Source organism: Manis pentadactyla, chromosome 2, assembly GCF_030020395.1.
Source record: "Manis pentadactyla isolate mManPen7 chromosome 2, mManPen7.hap1, whole genome shotgun sequence".
Taxonomy (NCBI): domain Eukaryota; kingdom Metazoa; phylum Chordata; class Mammalia; order Pholidota; family Manidae; genus Manis; species Manis pentadactyla.
The window spans coordinates 229,316,833-229,333,573 of record NC_080020.1 but is presented as its reverse complement, the minus strand read 5'-3'; the positions used below and the strand labels follow the sequence as shown (position 1 = coordinate 229,333,573).

General features: G+C 36.6%; 1 protein-coding gene across 8 annotated transcripts in view; it reads right to left on the bottom strand.

Annotated features, from left to right (window-relative positions):
* Window positions 1-16,741, bottom strand: part of ADAM17 (ADAM metallopeptidase domain 17) — a 50,817-nt gene that overhangs the window by 13,722 nt on the left and 20,354 nt on the right. For 5 of the 8 annotated variants that reach the window (XM_036881894.2, XM_036881891.2, XM_036881893.2 and 2 more), the window contains 8 exons: window positions 14,494-14,662; window positions 13,470-13,603; window positions 11,585-11,674; window positions 9,571-9,684; window positions 7,139-7,283; window positions 6,948-7,036; window positions 2,710-2,862; window positions 1-200 (listed from right to left, as the gene is read on the bottom strand). In XM_036881894.2, the coding sequence (XP_036737789.1) occupies window positions 1-200; window positions 2,710-2,862; window positions 6,948-7,036; window positions 7,139-7,283; window positions 9,571-9,684; window positions 11,585-11,674; window positions 13,470-13,603; window positions 14,494-14,623 (1,055 nt within the window). In that variant the 5' untranslated portion in view covers window positions 14,624-14,662. Of the gene's footprint in view, window positions 201-2,709; window positions 2,863-6,947; window positions 7,037-7,138; window positions 7,284-9,570; window positions 9,685-11,584; window positions 11,675-13,469; window positions 13,624-14,493; window positions 14,663-16,741 lie in introns of all 8 variants that reach the window. The other 3 variants (XM_036881897.2, XM_057497461.1, XM_036881899.2) reach the window with 3 other exon arrangements.

The following is a 16,741-nucleotide window of genomic DNA, read 5'->3' as shown; positions in this document are numbered from 1 at the left end:
CTGCACTGAACGCCCTGCTTCAGCGTGCAGTCACTGCTGCAGCAGGAATCGTTGTTCAGGTACATGATGCCAGGATCACACTCCTCTCCTTCGTCCACCCTGGAGTTCCCACATACTTTGTTGCTGCGCTCTTGAAAACACTCCTGGGCCTTGCTTTCAATGGTCTTTAAGATGGACTGTTTACTGCAGTTTGAAAACATCTTAAGAGAAAAAAGGCCACAAAGGACCCAAAAGAGCAGTAAAAATTCATTCCTATGCAGTGTTTATGCTTGTTCTCTAGGGACAGACTCTTAATGTGAGAGCCACAATCAGAGCTGCCTAGATGGTATGTCAAGTTCCATCACTACTGCCTCTAAATGCCATTTATCCTCTACAGATACTAGGAAGCTGGTGTGAATATGGTTAAGAGCCTAAAGTTTTTCACAGGAGGGCAGGCTATGCAAACACGGAGACCAGACATCCTAGACAGTCCCACTGGGACCATAAGCAGTCAGTCACAAGTGGAGAGCTGCTGATCTCCTCCAGACTGTACGCAGGCCTGGCCTCAGCCTGGCATTGCAGAAGAGGCAGTGAGATGGGGCAGACAGTTGTCTTCCTAGACATGCGATTCAGACATGCAGAGCAGGGTCTGTTTCCGGTTTACCTCCTCCTCTTTCCCTGGCCAGTTATATAAATGAGCCATATTTGCAGTTTTTAAATAGCTGAGCTTGGTGAAAGGCATGCTATTACATAGAATCTATTGAAAGATTACATTCCAAATTGTTACCTAAACATTTTCATGGATCCCTGAGATTTTAACAGTTCTTCTGCATTTTCTACAGTTGACCAGTGTCTCAAAGGAGCCTCTGCCTCAGCTACAGCACAGAGCCACAGAAATGGCCTCCTTATAAACTTAGAGATTTGTACCAGGAGCTGTAAAATGGAGCCCATTTTCCAAACCACCTGAAATTATCAAGAAAGGAGTAAGACTCTTGGGGAAAACTTTATGTAGTTATTTCTTGAGGTTGGGTCTCCACAGTTCTCTGCAAATTGCTAAAATAGCTTTACTTTCACCCTAGACAAGAGCCATGAAGCCCCTGAGGAGCTGAGAACACAGGACCTTCAAAGGGAACCGTGACCACTGAATCAAATGTCAGAAAGATTTTGAAGACCTTATCACTCTAAACAGAAGCACTAACTGGACTTTTTAAAAAGGATCTTCCAATTTATTTTTATAGTACAGATATTTGACAGGCCTGGTTATTTCAGTCTAGACCTCAGGCAGTGAGTGTTTTGCTGGATTCACTCATAAGCATTGCAGATTCATGAACTCAGTTTAGCAATTCACTTATGAAAGATCGGATCCCAATAAATTCAAATTCAGTGTGAATTTGAATGCATTAATGAGAGTCACAGCCCCAAGCAGCCAGACCCCTGGACAGAGCTAAGGGAAAAGTGACCATCCCTACACACTCACTTTCATTGCCTCCACACACACTCCTCCTCCCACCAGTTAACCTTCCTAAGAGTTACAATTCCTAATACCATCTGCTTATAGCAAAGCTTTGGGTAGAGCAAATACAGAACGTTTCCAGCATCACAGAACCTTCTACTGAACAGTGCTGAACTACAATGTACATGATTACAAGTGCAGAGACAAATTTGAAAAAAAGGAGGAAAATGCAACAGGGTGTGCACCAAGTTGGAGAATGGGCAAAAATGGGTAGGGAAAAAAGTTCTTCAGGTGGAAAAAATAAAACAAGAATGCAAAGCAAGAGAGGAAGGGGCTGTTTACATGTAACAGCCAAAGAAAATGAGATACAACATCAAAAAAGATGACAAAAATAACCAAAGAAAAATATTCTTAAAAGCATTGTCAAGGCCAGAGAAACACACAAGTAACCCTTTCTTCTAGCTCCTGGTCAGGCTATAAACAGCCACAGGTTGGCTCAAAAGAGGAGTCAGGAGAAACATGGTACCATCTCTCCTGAGGAAGGCCCGACTTTCAGCCCCTCCCCCAACCCTCTTAAACTCAGCAACAAAACCAGCATGCCTCCCTCCTCACCATGCCTTGTGCTGCTCAACCTCAAGTCACATGAAAGGACCAGACATCTATGAGCACTTTTAGTTCATGCTCTAAGAGTTGGGACTAAAAGTTAGTCCCAGCTACTAAAGTCTCTACACTACCCCAAGTTAACTAGTGTACTCTACTAGATATCCTCAATTTACTTATGTACTCAACAAATACTTATTATGTCCCTGGTTCCCCTACCAGACATGGAGACACAGCCATGAATAAGAAAAGCAAGGGCTCTTCCAACTGGAGACTTCTACTCTGGCAAAATTATGTACCCTATTGCAAAAGTTTATGAAAACATGCAAATTGTGAAGTACTACAGATTTAAAATGAATGACAACCCATGTATGAAAACACAGGATATTTTTAACTTAAAATCTGAGCCCACCAGATCCTAAATTCTAGAACTTCAACATAAGCTATTACTATTACTAATTTTCCATATAGCCCAAAGCGACACATGATTAACAAACAGTCCAAATGACAGCTTTAACCAGATTTAGATGGACCTTGTTTGACTCTAAAACACACAACCAAATTTCAGGGTACTTTGTAATTTGCATTCCTAGAATGGAATGCTTTTCTGAGCTGTCATTCTAATTACATAGCCTCTTTCTTTTCCTAACAATAAAAAAGCCCAAAAAGACACCTACCTTATTGTTCTCATGATCTCCACTCACAGCTATGGGATACATAACATATTTGCCTCCCTGGTCCTCATTTGGGGCACATTCCGCTAGGCCATCCGGATCATGTTCTGCTCCAAAATTGTGTCCCAATTCATGAGTTGTAACAAGGTCAGCTTCCTTAAGGAAAGAGAAAACAGAAAACTTTTTCCCAATACCCAACGATTACCTGCTTTGGCCAGTCTGGCCCTACTGTCTTAAATGGGGGCATGATTAATAAGATCAACAGAGAAACAGCTGGACTATAATTTCTTTTATCAATTATAGACATTAAATAGAATAAGCAGGATTTAATACTACTACATAGTATTGTAAGGATGAATTTAAATCAATTTAAGAAAATAAAACAAGACATACTGGAACATTCTTAACTAAGCACCAAAACACTGGCCACTCCAAACATACACTGTGGTTAATTACCCATGCCTCCCTTCACATCCCATCCCAATCAAATCCTGTTAAACCTAAGCACCTGGGAGGGGGTGAGAGTAAGGGGTGAAAACACAACACAACTGAGGAACAAAAAAACAATGTTCCTTATCTCAGTGACTGAGTTTGTGTCCAATATCAAGCTTAATGACCTGGGGGACTTCATTTACTAGAATCCAGTTAAAGAGCTATATTGCATCTATCAGGTCACCAGAATATTTCTATCTGAATATAACAATGAATTTAGCCAATAAAGTAAAATTTTTTTCCTGTTTTTATCTGTATAAAATAAGAATAACAAATTTAAATTACTGATTTTTTTTCCCTGTAAGGGAGCAAAAAAAACCACTCCACAGAACCTGAAAGACTTATATTTTGAAAGTCATTGGAACTTACAAATTGGAGTCCTAATTCTGAAGCCAAGGCCCTGAAGTTTCCCACATGTTTATATTAAAATGGTGCTAGAGACATTTTTATCAAAAGGTACTCAAATCCCAAAGGTGTAGTGGAGAGATGTAATTCCAAAATTATGTTTTGGGAAAATTTAGTAGTGGATTCTACAGGAGATGACATTCAAACATCTCAAAAAAATTTCAAAGTAAATTTATTTTTTGCTCTTCTTATAATAGAAAAATTTTTGTCTCATAATAGAAAAATTCTGAAAGACCAAGCAAAGTATGTCATGAAATTGAAACACTGAAGATGATGTAACATCAAAATGGTGTTTGTTACATCAGAAACAATTTTAAGCACCATCAGAAACAATTTTGGAAATTAAAAGATTTCCAAAAACTGATTAGTATGTTTTTCTTTTCTCATCCCAATTTATTTTATTTTTCAATCAACCAAAGTCCACAGTTTACATTAGGGCTCACTATGTTGTACATTCTATGGATTCTGACAATGCATAATGTCTTACATCCATCATTAAAGTATTATTCAGGGTAGTTTCACTGCCCTAAAAATCCTCTGGGCTCCACCTATTCATCCTTCCCTCCATTCCTGGTAACCATTGATCATTTCACCGCCTCCACGGTTGTGCTTTTTCCAGAATGTCAGATAGATGGAATTGGTAGCCTTTTCAGATTGGTTTCTTTCACTTAGGAATAAGCATTTAAGATTCCTCTGTCTTTACATGGTTTGATAGGTTTTTTTTAAGCACTGAATAGTATTCCATTATCTGTATGTATCACAGGTGATTTATCCATTCACCTACTGAAGGACATCTTGTTGCTTCCAAGTTTTCACAATTATGCATAAAACTGCTACAAACATCCATGTGCAGGTTTTTGTCTGCATCTAAGTTTTCAACTCATTCAGACAAACACAAAGATGTGTAACTGCTGGATCATATGGTAAGGGTAGGTTTAGTTTTGTAAGAAATCACAAAATTGTCTTCCTAAGTGATTGTACTACTGTGTATTCCCACAGTATATGAAAGTTCCTGTTGCTCCACATCCTCACTAGCATTTGGTGGTATCTGCATTTAGAATTTTAGCCATTCTAGTAAGTGTATAGCGGTATCTCATCGTTCTAATCTGCAATTCCCTGATACATAATACTGACCATCTTTTCATAAGCTTATTTGATATTATGTAACTTCTTTGGTGAGGTGTCTGTTAAGATCTTCTGGCTACTTAAAAATGTGGTTGTTTGTTTTCTTATTGTTATTTAGCATACTGTTGAGCTTCTTGTGTCTTTTAGGAAGCAGCCCTTATCAGATATGTCTTCTAAAATACTTGCTACTAGTTCGGCTGGTCCCACTTTACATTTTTATAGTCCAGGAAATGCCAGTATTTTTTTTCTTCAATATCCATTTTATTTCCCTGTTCCTTTCTTCTGTCTTATTCTCTCTACAGGATCATGCACTTTCATCTTAACTGTTCTTCAGGTTCTTCAAACTAAAACTTTCTAATATGCTTTAATTTCTTTTTTTGTTATGTGGCTGACTTATCAGAAGGTTTGGGAAGATGGAAGGATGTACATTACAGCAGCACAAAACACTAAAAACTGAGTATGCACTTCCGTAATTCACGTTCCCAACTCCAACACAATTCATTTTTCTAGCACTCTTCAACATTGCCACTCTTCTGCCAATACATGAGTTGACAGCCTTTAACTTTTTTATTTCTGAGAGTAAAGACAAATCATGGGAAACTTCCAGTTGAACAGCACACACTGCACCTGTCTCTACTCTGTCATGCAATCTCACTAAAACAGCAGCAGAGAATAAAAAGGATGGAGCCCAACAAAGATACAGAACAAGAGAGAGGACAAGAGCAAGCAACAGATGGCAACAAAATTTTGGAAGGTGAAAAGAAGTACACAAGTTAGAGAAAAAAAAGTAAAATACTGCAATGATGAAAGAACAGGAAGTTATAAAAATAGAAAACAAGGGTACTGAAAACAAAAAAGTTCACAGGAAAAACAAATTCAAAAGATGAAGATAAAATTTAGGGCATCTAGAAAATAGACAAACAAATGGAAATTAAGAAAAATCAGACTATCATTCTAGGATATCAAATATCTGATTTAATGCTGTTCCACATACAACAGAAAAAAAGGATAAAAATTCATCAAAAAACTAAAAAATTATGTATAATTTAAAAACATGAGTGTCTAGATTGAAAGGCCCACCTGTCCAAAACAGTGGAATAAAAATACCAAGTATAAATCACGGTCAAATGACCAGTGTATCAGATATTAGTATTTCCTACCAATATCCATTCTGCCCTTCTCCCTTCCTTAAAGAACCCTAACTCTGCTCAGGAAGCAACGCACTCAGCTAAAACAGCCACCTTCCCTCACTCCTCTGAAGGTACAGGCAGTCAAGTGACAGAAAACAGTGGTTGGGGCTTCCAGAGAACCTTTTTAAAAGGGACAGAGTAGACTAGCTACGGTCTCTTTGACCTCCTTTCTGCAATACAGAAGAGAACCAACTCATGACCATGAAGTGATATGAATGAGGACAAAGGCCTCGTGCTTAGAATGGCTGAGTCAAGGTTGGGAAGATCCTGGGAGCATTCACTAAGCTGCTGCAGCACCTACAGAATGCTATCCATGAACCTCTTGCTAAGACAAACACACTCCTTATTTTAGTCACTGTTTATTAGATTTTCTGGAATGTGCCTAACACATTCCTAAAGAATATATCTGAGCAAAAACAAAATCCTAAAATCATCCAAGGAAAATACAGGTTACATACAAAGGATAAAAATCAGAATGACTTCAGACTCTAATAGTAACACAGAACACTAGAAGACAATGTAGCAATGCCTTCAAATGCTGAGAGAACTGAGAATATACCCAGCTAAATTATCAGTCAAGTTGAAGAGTAGGTTAAAGACATCTGCAGACATGCCAAATCTCAATTTCCTCTCATGTAGCCTGTCCTGTCCTAGGAAGCACCTGGAGGATACGCTACACCAAAATGGTGGAATGGATCAAGAAGGAAGAACACAAGGCCCAGGAAATTAGAGAGCTTGGGGACATATTCAAATGACAGCTATGCTGCAGGACTGGGAAACAAGAAGCCCACAGAGGAGTTGCAGGATGAAGGGCTCCAGGGGGAATGTCTTCAGGAAAAAGAATGGTCCTGATGGGTCTCAAAAGAAGCTTAACAGGTAACTTTTATCTACTTTATACTTTTTATTTTCGTATTTCTCACCAGAAAACATGTATTACATTTTAAAAAGATACCTACATAAATACATAACAGCTGAGATTCTACTACAATGAACTCAAAATCTATCCTTTCAAAAGATAAAAGAACTTACCTTTGTAAGAATGGTTTTACCATAATTTTTTGTGCTGGTCAAACCACTATTCAAATAGATATTTTTCTTTCCAATAGGACTATAATAAGCTAAAGGAAAAAGGAAACAGAGACAAATTGCTTGTTCAATAAAGAATTATAATATAACCCAATCAGCCTGCTATTCCCACACATAACAAATGGAAAACTTACCCTTTGGACAAACACCTCCATGGCTGTTTGCTCTGGGAGAACCAACATAAGCTAATCCAAGAGTCCCCATATCAAAATCTTGATAGGTGAAAAGATGTGCTAGGCAGACTTTAGATGCTTCTTCAGCTATATCAAAGCTAAATTGCTTTTTTTAAAAAAAGTATTCTTAATTAGAATAATAGTATTAGACTAAAAGATGTTACAACCAAATATTCCAGAAGAGTACCTTATGACTGCAGTTCTGCACCAGCAAGCACAAAATCATGCAGTACAATGCTCCTTACCTAAGCATCTCACCCACCTAGACAGGTGAGAAGCAGGCTGTCATCTGGTGGCCAGGGGTGGCACGAACTACAAAAGGGAAGAGCTTGAGAGTTTTTTATAGCAGGACAGAACTGCCAGGATTGGTGTGAAGACACACAGACCCTCACTGGGGATACCCCAACCCTGTAAGCCCCAGTGCTTCAATAGCTCTCCCAAGGGATTTCAGCATCTTATACCCAAACAAATCCCTCAGAAGTATTTTGAGGATTCTACTGATTTTGTAGGGTTTTTTAGGTTTGCTTTGGCTTTGCAATGCATAAGAGTTATAAACTTATAGGAAAGCATATATTCCTAGTTTTATGTTACTAAAATAAAGACAAAGTCCATTTAAGTCAGCACCGGTGCTTCAGGAGGACTTTTTTTCCTTAAAAGGGCTCCCCATATTACTCTAAAGACCTCTACTGTAACAGCCCATTGACTACAACTTAAGAAGACCTTGATTTTTAAAATGCTCAAAATAAGCCTTGCATGAGGAATGAGGTGATCCCAGGAAATGCCATCCTGGCCACATTGAGATTTTGACAGTTCTGTGGGAACAGGTTGAGGTTTCTGGGAATCTGCAAGGAGCCTTAGGGAAGAGAAATGGAGAGGAGCATCTGTGGAGTCAAGTGGTTCCCTTTTGTTTCTCCCCTGATGTGGGCCCATGGACAACTAAAGAGGTACAATGTGCAGCTATCCTAAGAGTCAGATGATCTGGCCACTTGATTCTGGCTCTGCTGTTACTAGTTGTACAACAAATTGTGGACAAGTTATCTAACCCTGCTGTTATGGGCTGAACTGTGTCCCCAAAATTCACATGTTGGAAGTCCTAACACCCAGTACCTCAGAATGGGACTGTGTTTGGAGACAAGGCCTTAAAAAGGTAATTAAGATACATGAGGTCATATGAGAGGGCCTAATCCAGTATGACCAGTATCCTTATAAGAGCTTGGGAAACAGAGTGAAGACCGTATGAGAACATAGGAGAAGATGGCCAACTACAAGCCAAGGAGACAGACCTCAAAAGAAACCAATCCTACTGTCACCTTAACCTTGGACTGCACCTTAATCTTGGACTTCCAGCCTCCAGAACTATGAGAATATAAATTTCTGTTGTTTAAGCTCCCCTGTCTGTTGTGCTTTGTTTCTGGCAGCCCTAATAGACTACTATACTGGCTGAGCCTCATTAAAAGCAGAACAGTGCTGTCTCAACTACCTCTCAGGGTGGCAGTGGTCCAAATTAGATAAGCTTGTAGGAGTACTATAGAGGAGTACTAGAGATGCAGCACTCTATGATGTCAACCTGAGTAAAGAGTTAGTTATATCCTTTAATTCCATCCAAGCTTTGAACACTTGATTTCAACTTTGCAAGACTCTAATCAAAGAATCCAGATGAGCCAGGCTGTGTGAGGACTAACCTATGGAAACTATCAGACACATCACTGTTGTTTAAGGTTGCTAAATTTGTGGTAATTTGTTACAGCACCCATAGGAAACTAATATACTAACATATTAAAAAATAAACACTCTCACTTCATAAAAAGTCATTTTACAACAAAACAAGACTGCCCACAAACTCAGACACTGAAATGATATGGCAAAAAAGGTTAAATCATATCCTGTCCAGGCAAGAACCCATATGGCATGGAATGTTTAAATATTTTTAGATTCATTACTAGAATAAAACACAAAAATTTTAAATTCCTGTAGAGAACTTATAGATCTCCACGTTAGATTTCTAGGCTTTAATGTATTTTCATACTACTTTACAATTACTGACATAAGAAATCGACTGGAAGTTTCAAAGAGACCTGAACTAACAAAATAGTATGCAAAAATTCTATATACTGGGTATCCATCTATTTTCTGAAGTCCCATTACTTCATTAATTCTCAAAGACAAAAAGGTTAAAAAGCATTGTTTTTAGCATATTTCATTTCACAGCTTTTTTGCCCATCTTGCTGTGTGCCCTGATGCAGGGAATGAGTCATCATTGGATCAGCTAGGATGGGTTGTTCCTAGTTTTCAATTACCTTTCTAATGTTCCCCTTCATTAATGCAGACACAACCCACTTATTAGAAATCACAAAGGGTGCTAACAGCTTCACATCCAGGATTCTATGACCTACCTCTAGCAACATCTTCACATCCCAAGCATCCTTCTCTTCATTTGGATAACTTTTTGCCATATTGTAGTGCCTTTCACCAGGTTTTACCTCTTGTGGAGACTTGAGAATGCGAATCTATACTTAAAGAGATAACATACTTAGAACACTTCAGATAAAGTCACAAGACTCTGAAATAATACTGCATTGCTTTAGCTATTCAGAAAAAGACCATCTACCATTCTAGAAAAAATGTTTCAGAACCAAAATTCCATAAAATTTTTCAGTTCTAATATTCAATGTTTAAGAACAAACCAAGAAGCAAATGGTATGGAAAACACGTCAATGAATGATTTATACCTTTATAAATATACTCCTGAACTTTCATTTCCTCAATACTTAGTTGGAAAGAATGAGAACTTGGGTTCCATAAGCCTAACGTATTTCAACTATAGCCAAATGATTCAGAGATGCAGCACAACTAGATGGGCATCACTGCGTACCACAGGAAAAAAGATTATAAACAACAGGAGCTCAGAGAGCACAAATTCATATTAATCTTGCTTTAAAAAAAAAATAAGGAACAAAGGCTTCTCTCCAAAGGAGATGAAATGTGTCCATTTGCAAGTCAAGGAAAAGGAACAAAGCCATGTCCAGCTCAGTCATTTCTGGCCTCTCTCTGGACCGCCTGCCTACTGCAGGTCTGTTCTGGTCGGCTCTGCCCCCGTAGGGCACACTCACTGGGGTGGGCTCTGCAGCTATGGTGGAGGGAGGTTAATATCAATCCTGGGATGAAGTGAGTGGAAGCCCACTGTGACTGTACAGCTACACCACAGCCTCCGATCCAGCTAATATCATTAAAGAAGCTGTTATCTTTACCTCCTCCTATGTCATACCTATTTTTTTCAATTGGTTCCAAGTTCCTAAGACAATAAGAAGCTTTATTATTGGTCCCCTAAAACTCAAACATGATGCAGCTATTTTAAACAAGTGAGACAGCTTTGTATGTACCACAATTGCCAACATATTTGTGAAATGGAACAGCAAGGAGCGTAAGAGTACAGCAAGCCACCAATGTGCCAAATACACATATATACATACACATGCTATACGTGCATAAATTCTCTCTGGAAAGATACATATGAAACTAGTGACATGGATGTCTCTGGGGAAGGAATTGGATAGAGGTTGAGGAGACTTACTTTTCACTGGCTTTTTGTACCATGTGTGTATATTACCTATTCAAATAATAACTTAAAAAAATGCGAAAGAGTAAAAAAGAATGGAAAAGGGAAAAATAATTTTTAGGTTTATACAAGTATTATAAAAACATTTTTAAGTATGATGCATGATTTCAAAGGCTTTTTCTTTAATCTCTAAATTCTATACTATATAATCTATAAGAATATGATTGATTTAATACAAAGAGCCTGGAAAAATAGAGACAATAATTTACATATCAAAATGTGTATCCAAAGCAATACCCAATTTCAAATTAATCTTTTTAATTAGTCTTATCAATTTGGAACAGTTTTTACTATGAGATATAATTAAGACAACATCAGTACATTATTGTTGGATGTGATCTATTAACAGATCATAAGAAATCAGATTTTGGAGAAAGGAGATCAAACAGTTTTGAATGTATAAATGCCTTTGCAAATGTACAGTATTTTTGAGTAAATTTTCTAAGGATTCAATAATACATGCTAGAATTCTAACTAAAGACATAAAGCATAATCTAAGAAAAATAAAACATGCAGGGGATAAAACTGAATTCATGAATTCAGAGAAAAGCGAGATAACAACAGCATAAAAAGGTTTCCTGTCTAAAACAGCCTAAGAACAGAAAACTTCACAACCTGTAAATAACTAATATCAAAAACACTGTACAATTTATCTGAAAAAAAAAAATCACTGGCATTTGAGAATATTTATTTATGATTAAAGATAAGTTCTAGGGTTCTGAATACCAACGACAAATATTTACATTACATAACTTAACTCAGTAATATAAGCCACATCCATTGATAAATACCTGCTCTATCTGTATTCCATAACCTTTAAAACCTGCATTGTCCCATGAAGTGTTCCGATAGATGTCATCGACTCTGTCAATTAGTTCTATCTGTTTATAAAAGAAAGAGTGAGAGAAAGATATTATGGATAACTTTTCCACTCTGCAATATAATATAAATTCTGCAGGAATTAAAAATATTGGTTTAATCAGAAAATGCCATTGTAAAAGTTTCAACCAACTCTGAAGCTAGTGTTGTTACTCTTCCCCATTGACAGCTCCAACAAAGATACTCTTCCTAGCCTCCAAATTAAAAGTGTTGTTACCAGAACCAAACAGTCGTAGAGCGAATTCCAAATTTCAGGGTATCAATTGGATTTGGAACCAAAATATCAAGTAATAGGCTTTTTGAAAACTGCATGTCCAGTCAACTATAAAAAATGAAGGTTCAAAGTCAATTTACCTAAGATATTTCCTTCTAAGAAATATTATGTCCTCACCCCATTTCTTGGCAAGTACCTCAAATGCCTCCCTCAGGAAGGAGGAAAGGACCACTGACAGATGCTGCTGACCCTATCCCCAACCCTCACTGGACAAAAGTCAGCACCGAGGACAGGTAAAAAGGGAGACAGAAACAAGGTTTTACTATTCCTCCTCTCTTCTGTCCTCTGGTTTGGGAAAGTGGGTAAGTCGGGCAGAGAATACTGGGGGTTGGGGAGGAGCAGTCTAATAGCCAGGGATGATTCAAATATACAAGAATAAAGTGCCTATTATTCATCTTTTCCTCAAAGAGATACTATTCTATCGTTCAAAAACTGGGTAGATAAGGTTTGTTCTAGCAACTATGAAGCACATGTTATAGGTAAGAAATCATTTTTTGCTTATAGTTAAGACTAAGAAATACAAGTTTAAGACTAGACCTCTCATTATATTCATATTCTTAGTGTAATGGACAAAGAAGTAAATAAGAGCCCCTTAATACAAAACCCCTATTAAGAAGGTTTTTCCAGAAAAAAATCTCTCTTAAGAACAAGAATTACAGTGATGTCAAACACTACTCCTACTACCCTCATAATAAACTCTTTCACTTGACAGGGAAGGGAAGGCATAGCAGGGCGAGGGAGGGTTTGAATAAAACAGAGACCAGGAAAAGCAAAGCAATGAAAAAGACGGCTTTACTGCACTAGGCTCACAGCTTATGAATAGCTGCATTCTCTTTTCTTCCCTCAACAGCATTCTGGTCAGTGCCAAACTGTCATGACCAATGAGATCATACTAACAGAAAATGTCAATGAAATGATTCCCTTGACTTTTAAAGATAAAAATGGTAAGTACTTAGAAACCCAGCAGCAATATTTCTATGATCTTCACTTTAAATCTCTGCCTATAGTTAGTTATGACCAAGAAAGTCCCATGTATTTCATGCAGTTTCATTCCAACAATTAGCTACTTTATGTGACATAAACCAAACTGACCATCTTCTCTGAAATACACATATAAGCAAAAATAATACACATAGATTCACATGAATACTTTTTTTTCCTCTGGGGCACACATCCACATGTGTCACCAACAGGATCACTGCCATTAAAGCTGTGATGCTTTCAAAGAGTTCGCCTGCATGAAGAAGGGAGGCCTATGTTGTGAACCCTCCCCTAAACCTAATATGCACAAAATTCTGATGTGCAAAAAAGAATTAGTTCAAAGGTAAAATGGGTTCTCAAACACTTGAAATCAGAATCTCTATACAGTAATGTAAGAACCTTACTTAAGGAAATGACAGAACATATGAAACAGGTCTTGTCTCACTGTGTTTCCAATTTAGAGCAGTCTTCTCTTAAATGGAATTTGCCTACCTACATGGATTGTTTTGATCCAATTACCTTATCTAATATCAAATCCTTACCAAGTAATTTGTAGTTGTACTCTCTTCCCCTCTGCCCATGTATTTGTAAAAGCGATGATCCGCCACCACCAGTAATTTACATGTGTTCTTCATGGGATCAGGGTCAGCTCTTCTCTTCACCCGGTGAACAAGCTCTAATATGAATTTGTATGCACTATTAAATCAAAATTCATCAAAACAAGGAGTATTTTTATAGCAACACTTTCAATCTAGCATATTTTTTAAACAAACATTATTTAAGCATTATTTAAACATTATTTAAGTATATTTAAGCATTGGAGGCAGAGAGAAAAGTGAAAAAATGAGGCTAAGAATTTAAAACAGAGGAAAAGTACCTCCTTAATTTTTAAAACAAGGAAACTCTAAAAATTCTTAACAGAATAAAACTACTATTTATTGCTGAGCTATGAAGCTTTCATTTTCTTCTAGAAGAAGTCTATAAATTAATCAAAGTAATGGTAAAAATATCAAGATATTCAAACATTAAAAATCAGTTTATGTTAACAGATTGTTATCAAACAGTTTAAGAACTTTATTCATATATTAAAATATTAGTGATATTTCCTAAAGTTTTAAAAAATGAGGACAGCAGAGTATTTCTCCAAAATGGTGATGTTTTTAAATGACTCTAAACTGATCTATCCCAAGACTGATATCCTTCTTCTTTATAAACAGTTTAGACCTCTCCTGGCACCAGCTAATATCTTATGAACTTACCTAAAGATTATTTTTCAACAGTATTAGTTTGTCATTTCTAAATACCCACAAATAAAAAATATTTTACCTCAGATTATTCAATTTCCCTTTCCCAATCTTTATTGTTACCATTATTTTCTAGTGTTTTCAATTCTTACATTATAGGCAAAAAAATTAATTAGAATTTCTGAAAACTCCATTTTCAAGGCAAATACTATAGGTACTTGAAAATAATGTGTTTTTTTGTTTTTAATCAATAAACAACCGCCCCTATTGAAGACAGCTATAATGCTTGTTTCTTATTTGAAATATATCTTTTAAATCTTACCATCAGGTGGCTCTCTGTCCACTAGCCCTTTTGGAAGCAACTCTTCATTATCTGCCTTCATATAACCACACACTTTTGGAGACTGCAAACGTGAAACATTCTTGATATCTTCAGATTTATAAACTAACATTCTTTTGTCTTTAGTATCATTAATTAGTCTCCAAAGTGGCTAAAACAGAAAACACATGAAAACATAAGAATTCCTAAACATTAAATTCTTACAACATCCTTTCCTTGTCCTTAGATAACGTTCTTTACTAGGTTAAGTAAACTGACTAGTCATTTTATCAAAAATATATCATTTCAACTTTTATTATAGTGTTTCTGTGCTGATAAATACATGGATTATTCACTCTTTGATTTTATCTGCATATGAGAAAAGCATTATTTTGCACAAGTTATGAAATCTTTTAGGAGATCCTGAAGAAAAAATGTATATTCCTTTCCATTCATTCATTCATTCAAAAATAGTTACATGATGCCTACAGTATGTTGGCACCATTCCGGTGATGAACACACAGCAAGGAAAGTCAGACAAAGGTTCTATCTGATGAAATTTACATTCCAGTCTCCTTAACATCTTTTTGTCATGATAGGTTTCATACACAAGAAAGAGCCAACATTTTCATGGAAAAGACTGGAAACCTGCAATAGTATGCCTAAAACTTATTATTTCAGGGAAGGTAGGTTTTAAAAAATCTTCACTTATAATATTACAAGGCTACAGTACATCAAACTAAGATATATGAAAGATTACCCAAATCAAAAGGATATTTCTGTTTTTCACAACAAAGTTCTCTGTGAGGACACTGGTCTCATCAGAACCAGGCAGCTTGCAAGAAACATTCAAGAAAGATATATATCTCCCCCCATACCTGTCATGGAAATGAAAATCTAAACTACAAAAACACTACTTCATACCTACCAGGATGGCTATAATCAAAAAGACAGATAATAACAAGTATTGGCAAGGATGTGGAGAAATCAGAACCTTTCTATACTGCTGGTGAAAATACGGAATGAACAACACAGTAAATGTAAAGCACAGCCACTATGGAAAACAGTCCAGTGTACCTCAAAAGATTAAAAATAAAGATATATATGACCCAAAAATTCCACTCCTAGTATATACCCAAGAGAAATGAACATATATGCTCACTCGAAAACTTGTTCACAAATGTTCATAGCAGCATTATTTAAAATAGCCAAAAAGTGCAAACAACTCAAATGTCCAATTGATGAATGAATACACAAAATGTGGTGTATCTATACAATGAAATATTATTTAGCAATAAAAAGAAATGAAGTACAGACACAGGCTACAACATGGATGAACCTTAAAAACATTCTAAGTGAAAGAAGCTGGTCAAAAAGGACCACATACTGTGTGATTCCATTTACACAAATGACCAAGCAAATCTAAAGAGACAAAAAGGCAAATCTAGAGACAGACAGTCTCTAGTAGATTAGCAGTTCCCTAGGGTTAGGGAATTGGGGCAAAGGGTGGTGGGCTGCTAAATGGTATGAGGTTTCTTCCGTGGGTGATGAAAATGTTTTAAAATTAGATTGTGGTGAAGTGTGCATAACTATGAATATAGTAAAAACCACTGAATTAAATACTTTAAATACTGAATTGTATACTATGTGAATTTTACCTCAATAAAGCTGTCAAACAAATATATCTTCTTTCATAATCCATGTATGAGATAGATTTAGGAAACAATGTTTACAGAACCTCAGGGCTAGCAGAGACTATTAGTTAACTCAAAGTTAACAAACCAACTGCTTGGCTACAGGGACCTTCACTTGGTTTATGAATAGAAAGAGAAAAAATTTTTCCATTGGGTCAAACATTTCTCAGTTCATACTAATAGTTTCCTAATATAGCCAGTCTACCATAGAAAAAGACAACAGGCTTTGAGATCAGAGATACCTGGGTTTCAAATCTCAGTTAAATGAGCTTAACTTTTCTCACTGGGTAAAGTAGTGATAGACCTTTCTTGAAGATAATGTAAGTTACTGAATCCATTTATAAATTAAGATTTCAAAATAAAGATAGTTACTACTACTAATATAAAGCAAACCTATTATCACCATTATTGATTAGTTGCCAGAAAAAAAATCACCTGATGAATAACTAATTAACAGCCAACTATCTTGATGGGACCCTGAACTGGAAAACTATAAAGATTTTGAGAATGACTGGAGATACTGACAACACACTGACTATTAGATAATACCGTGGAAT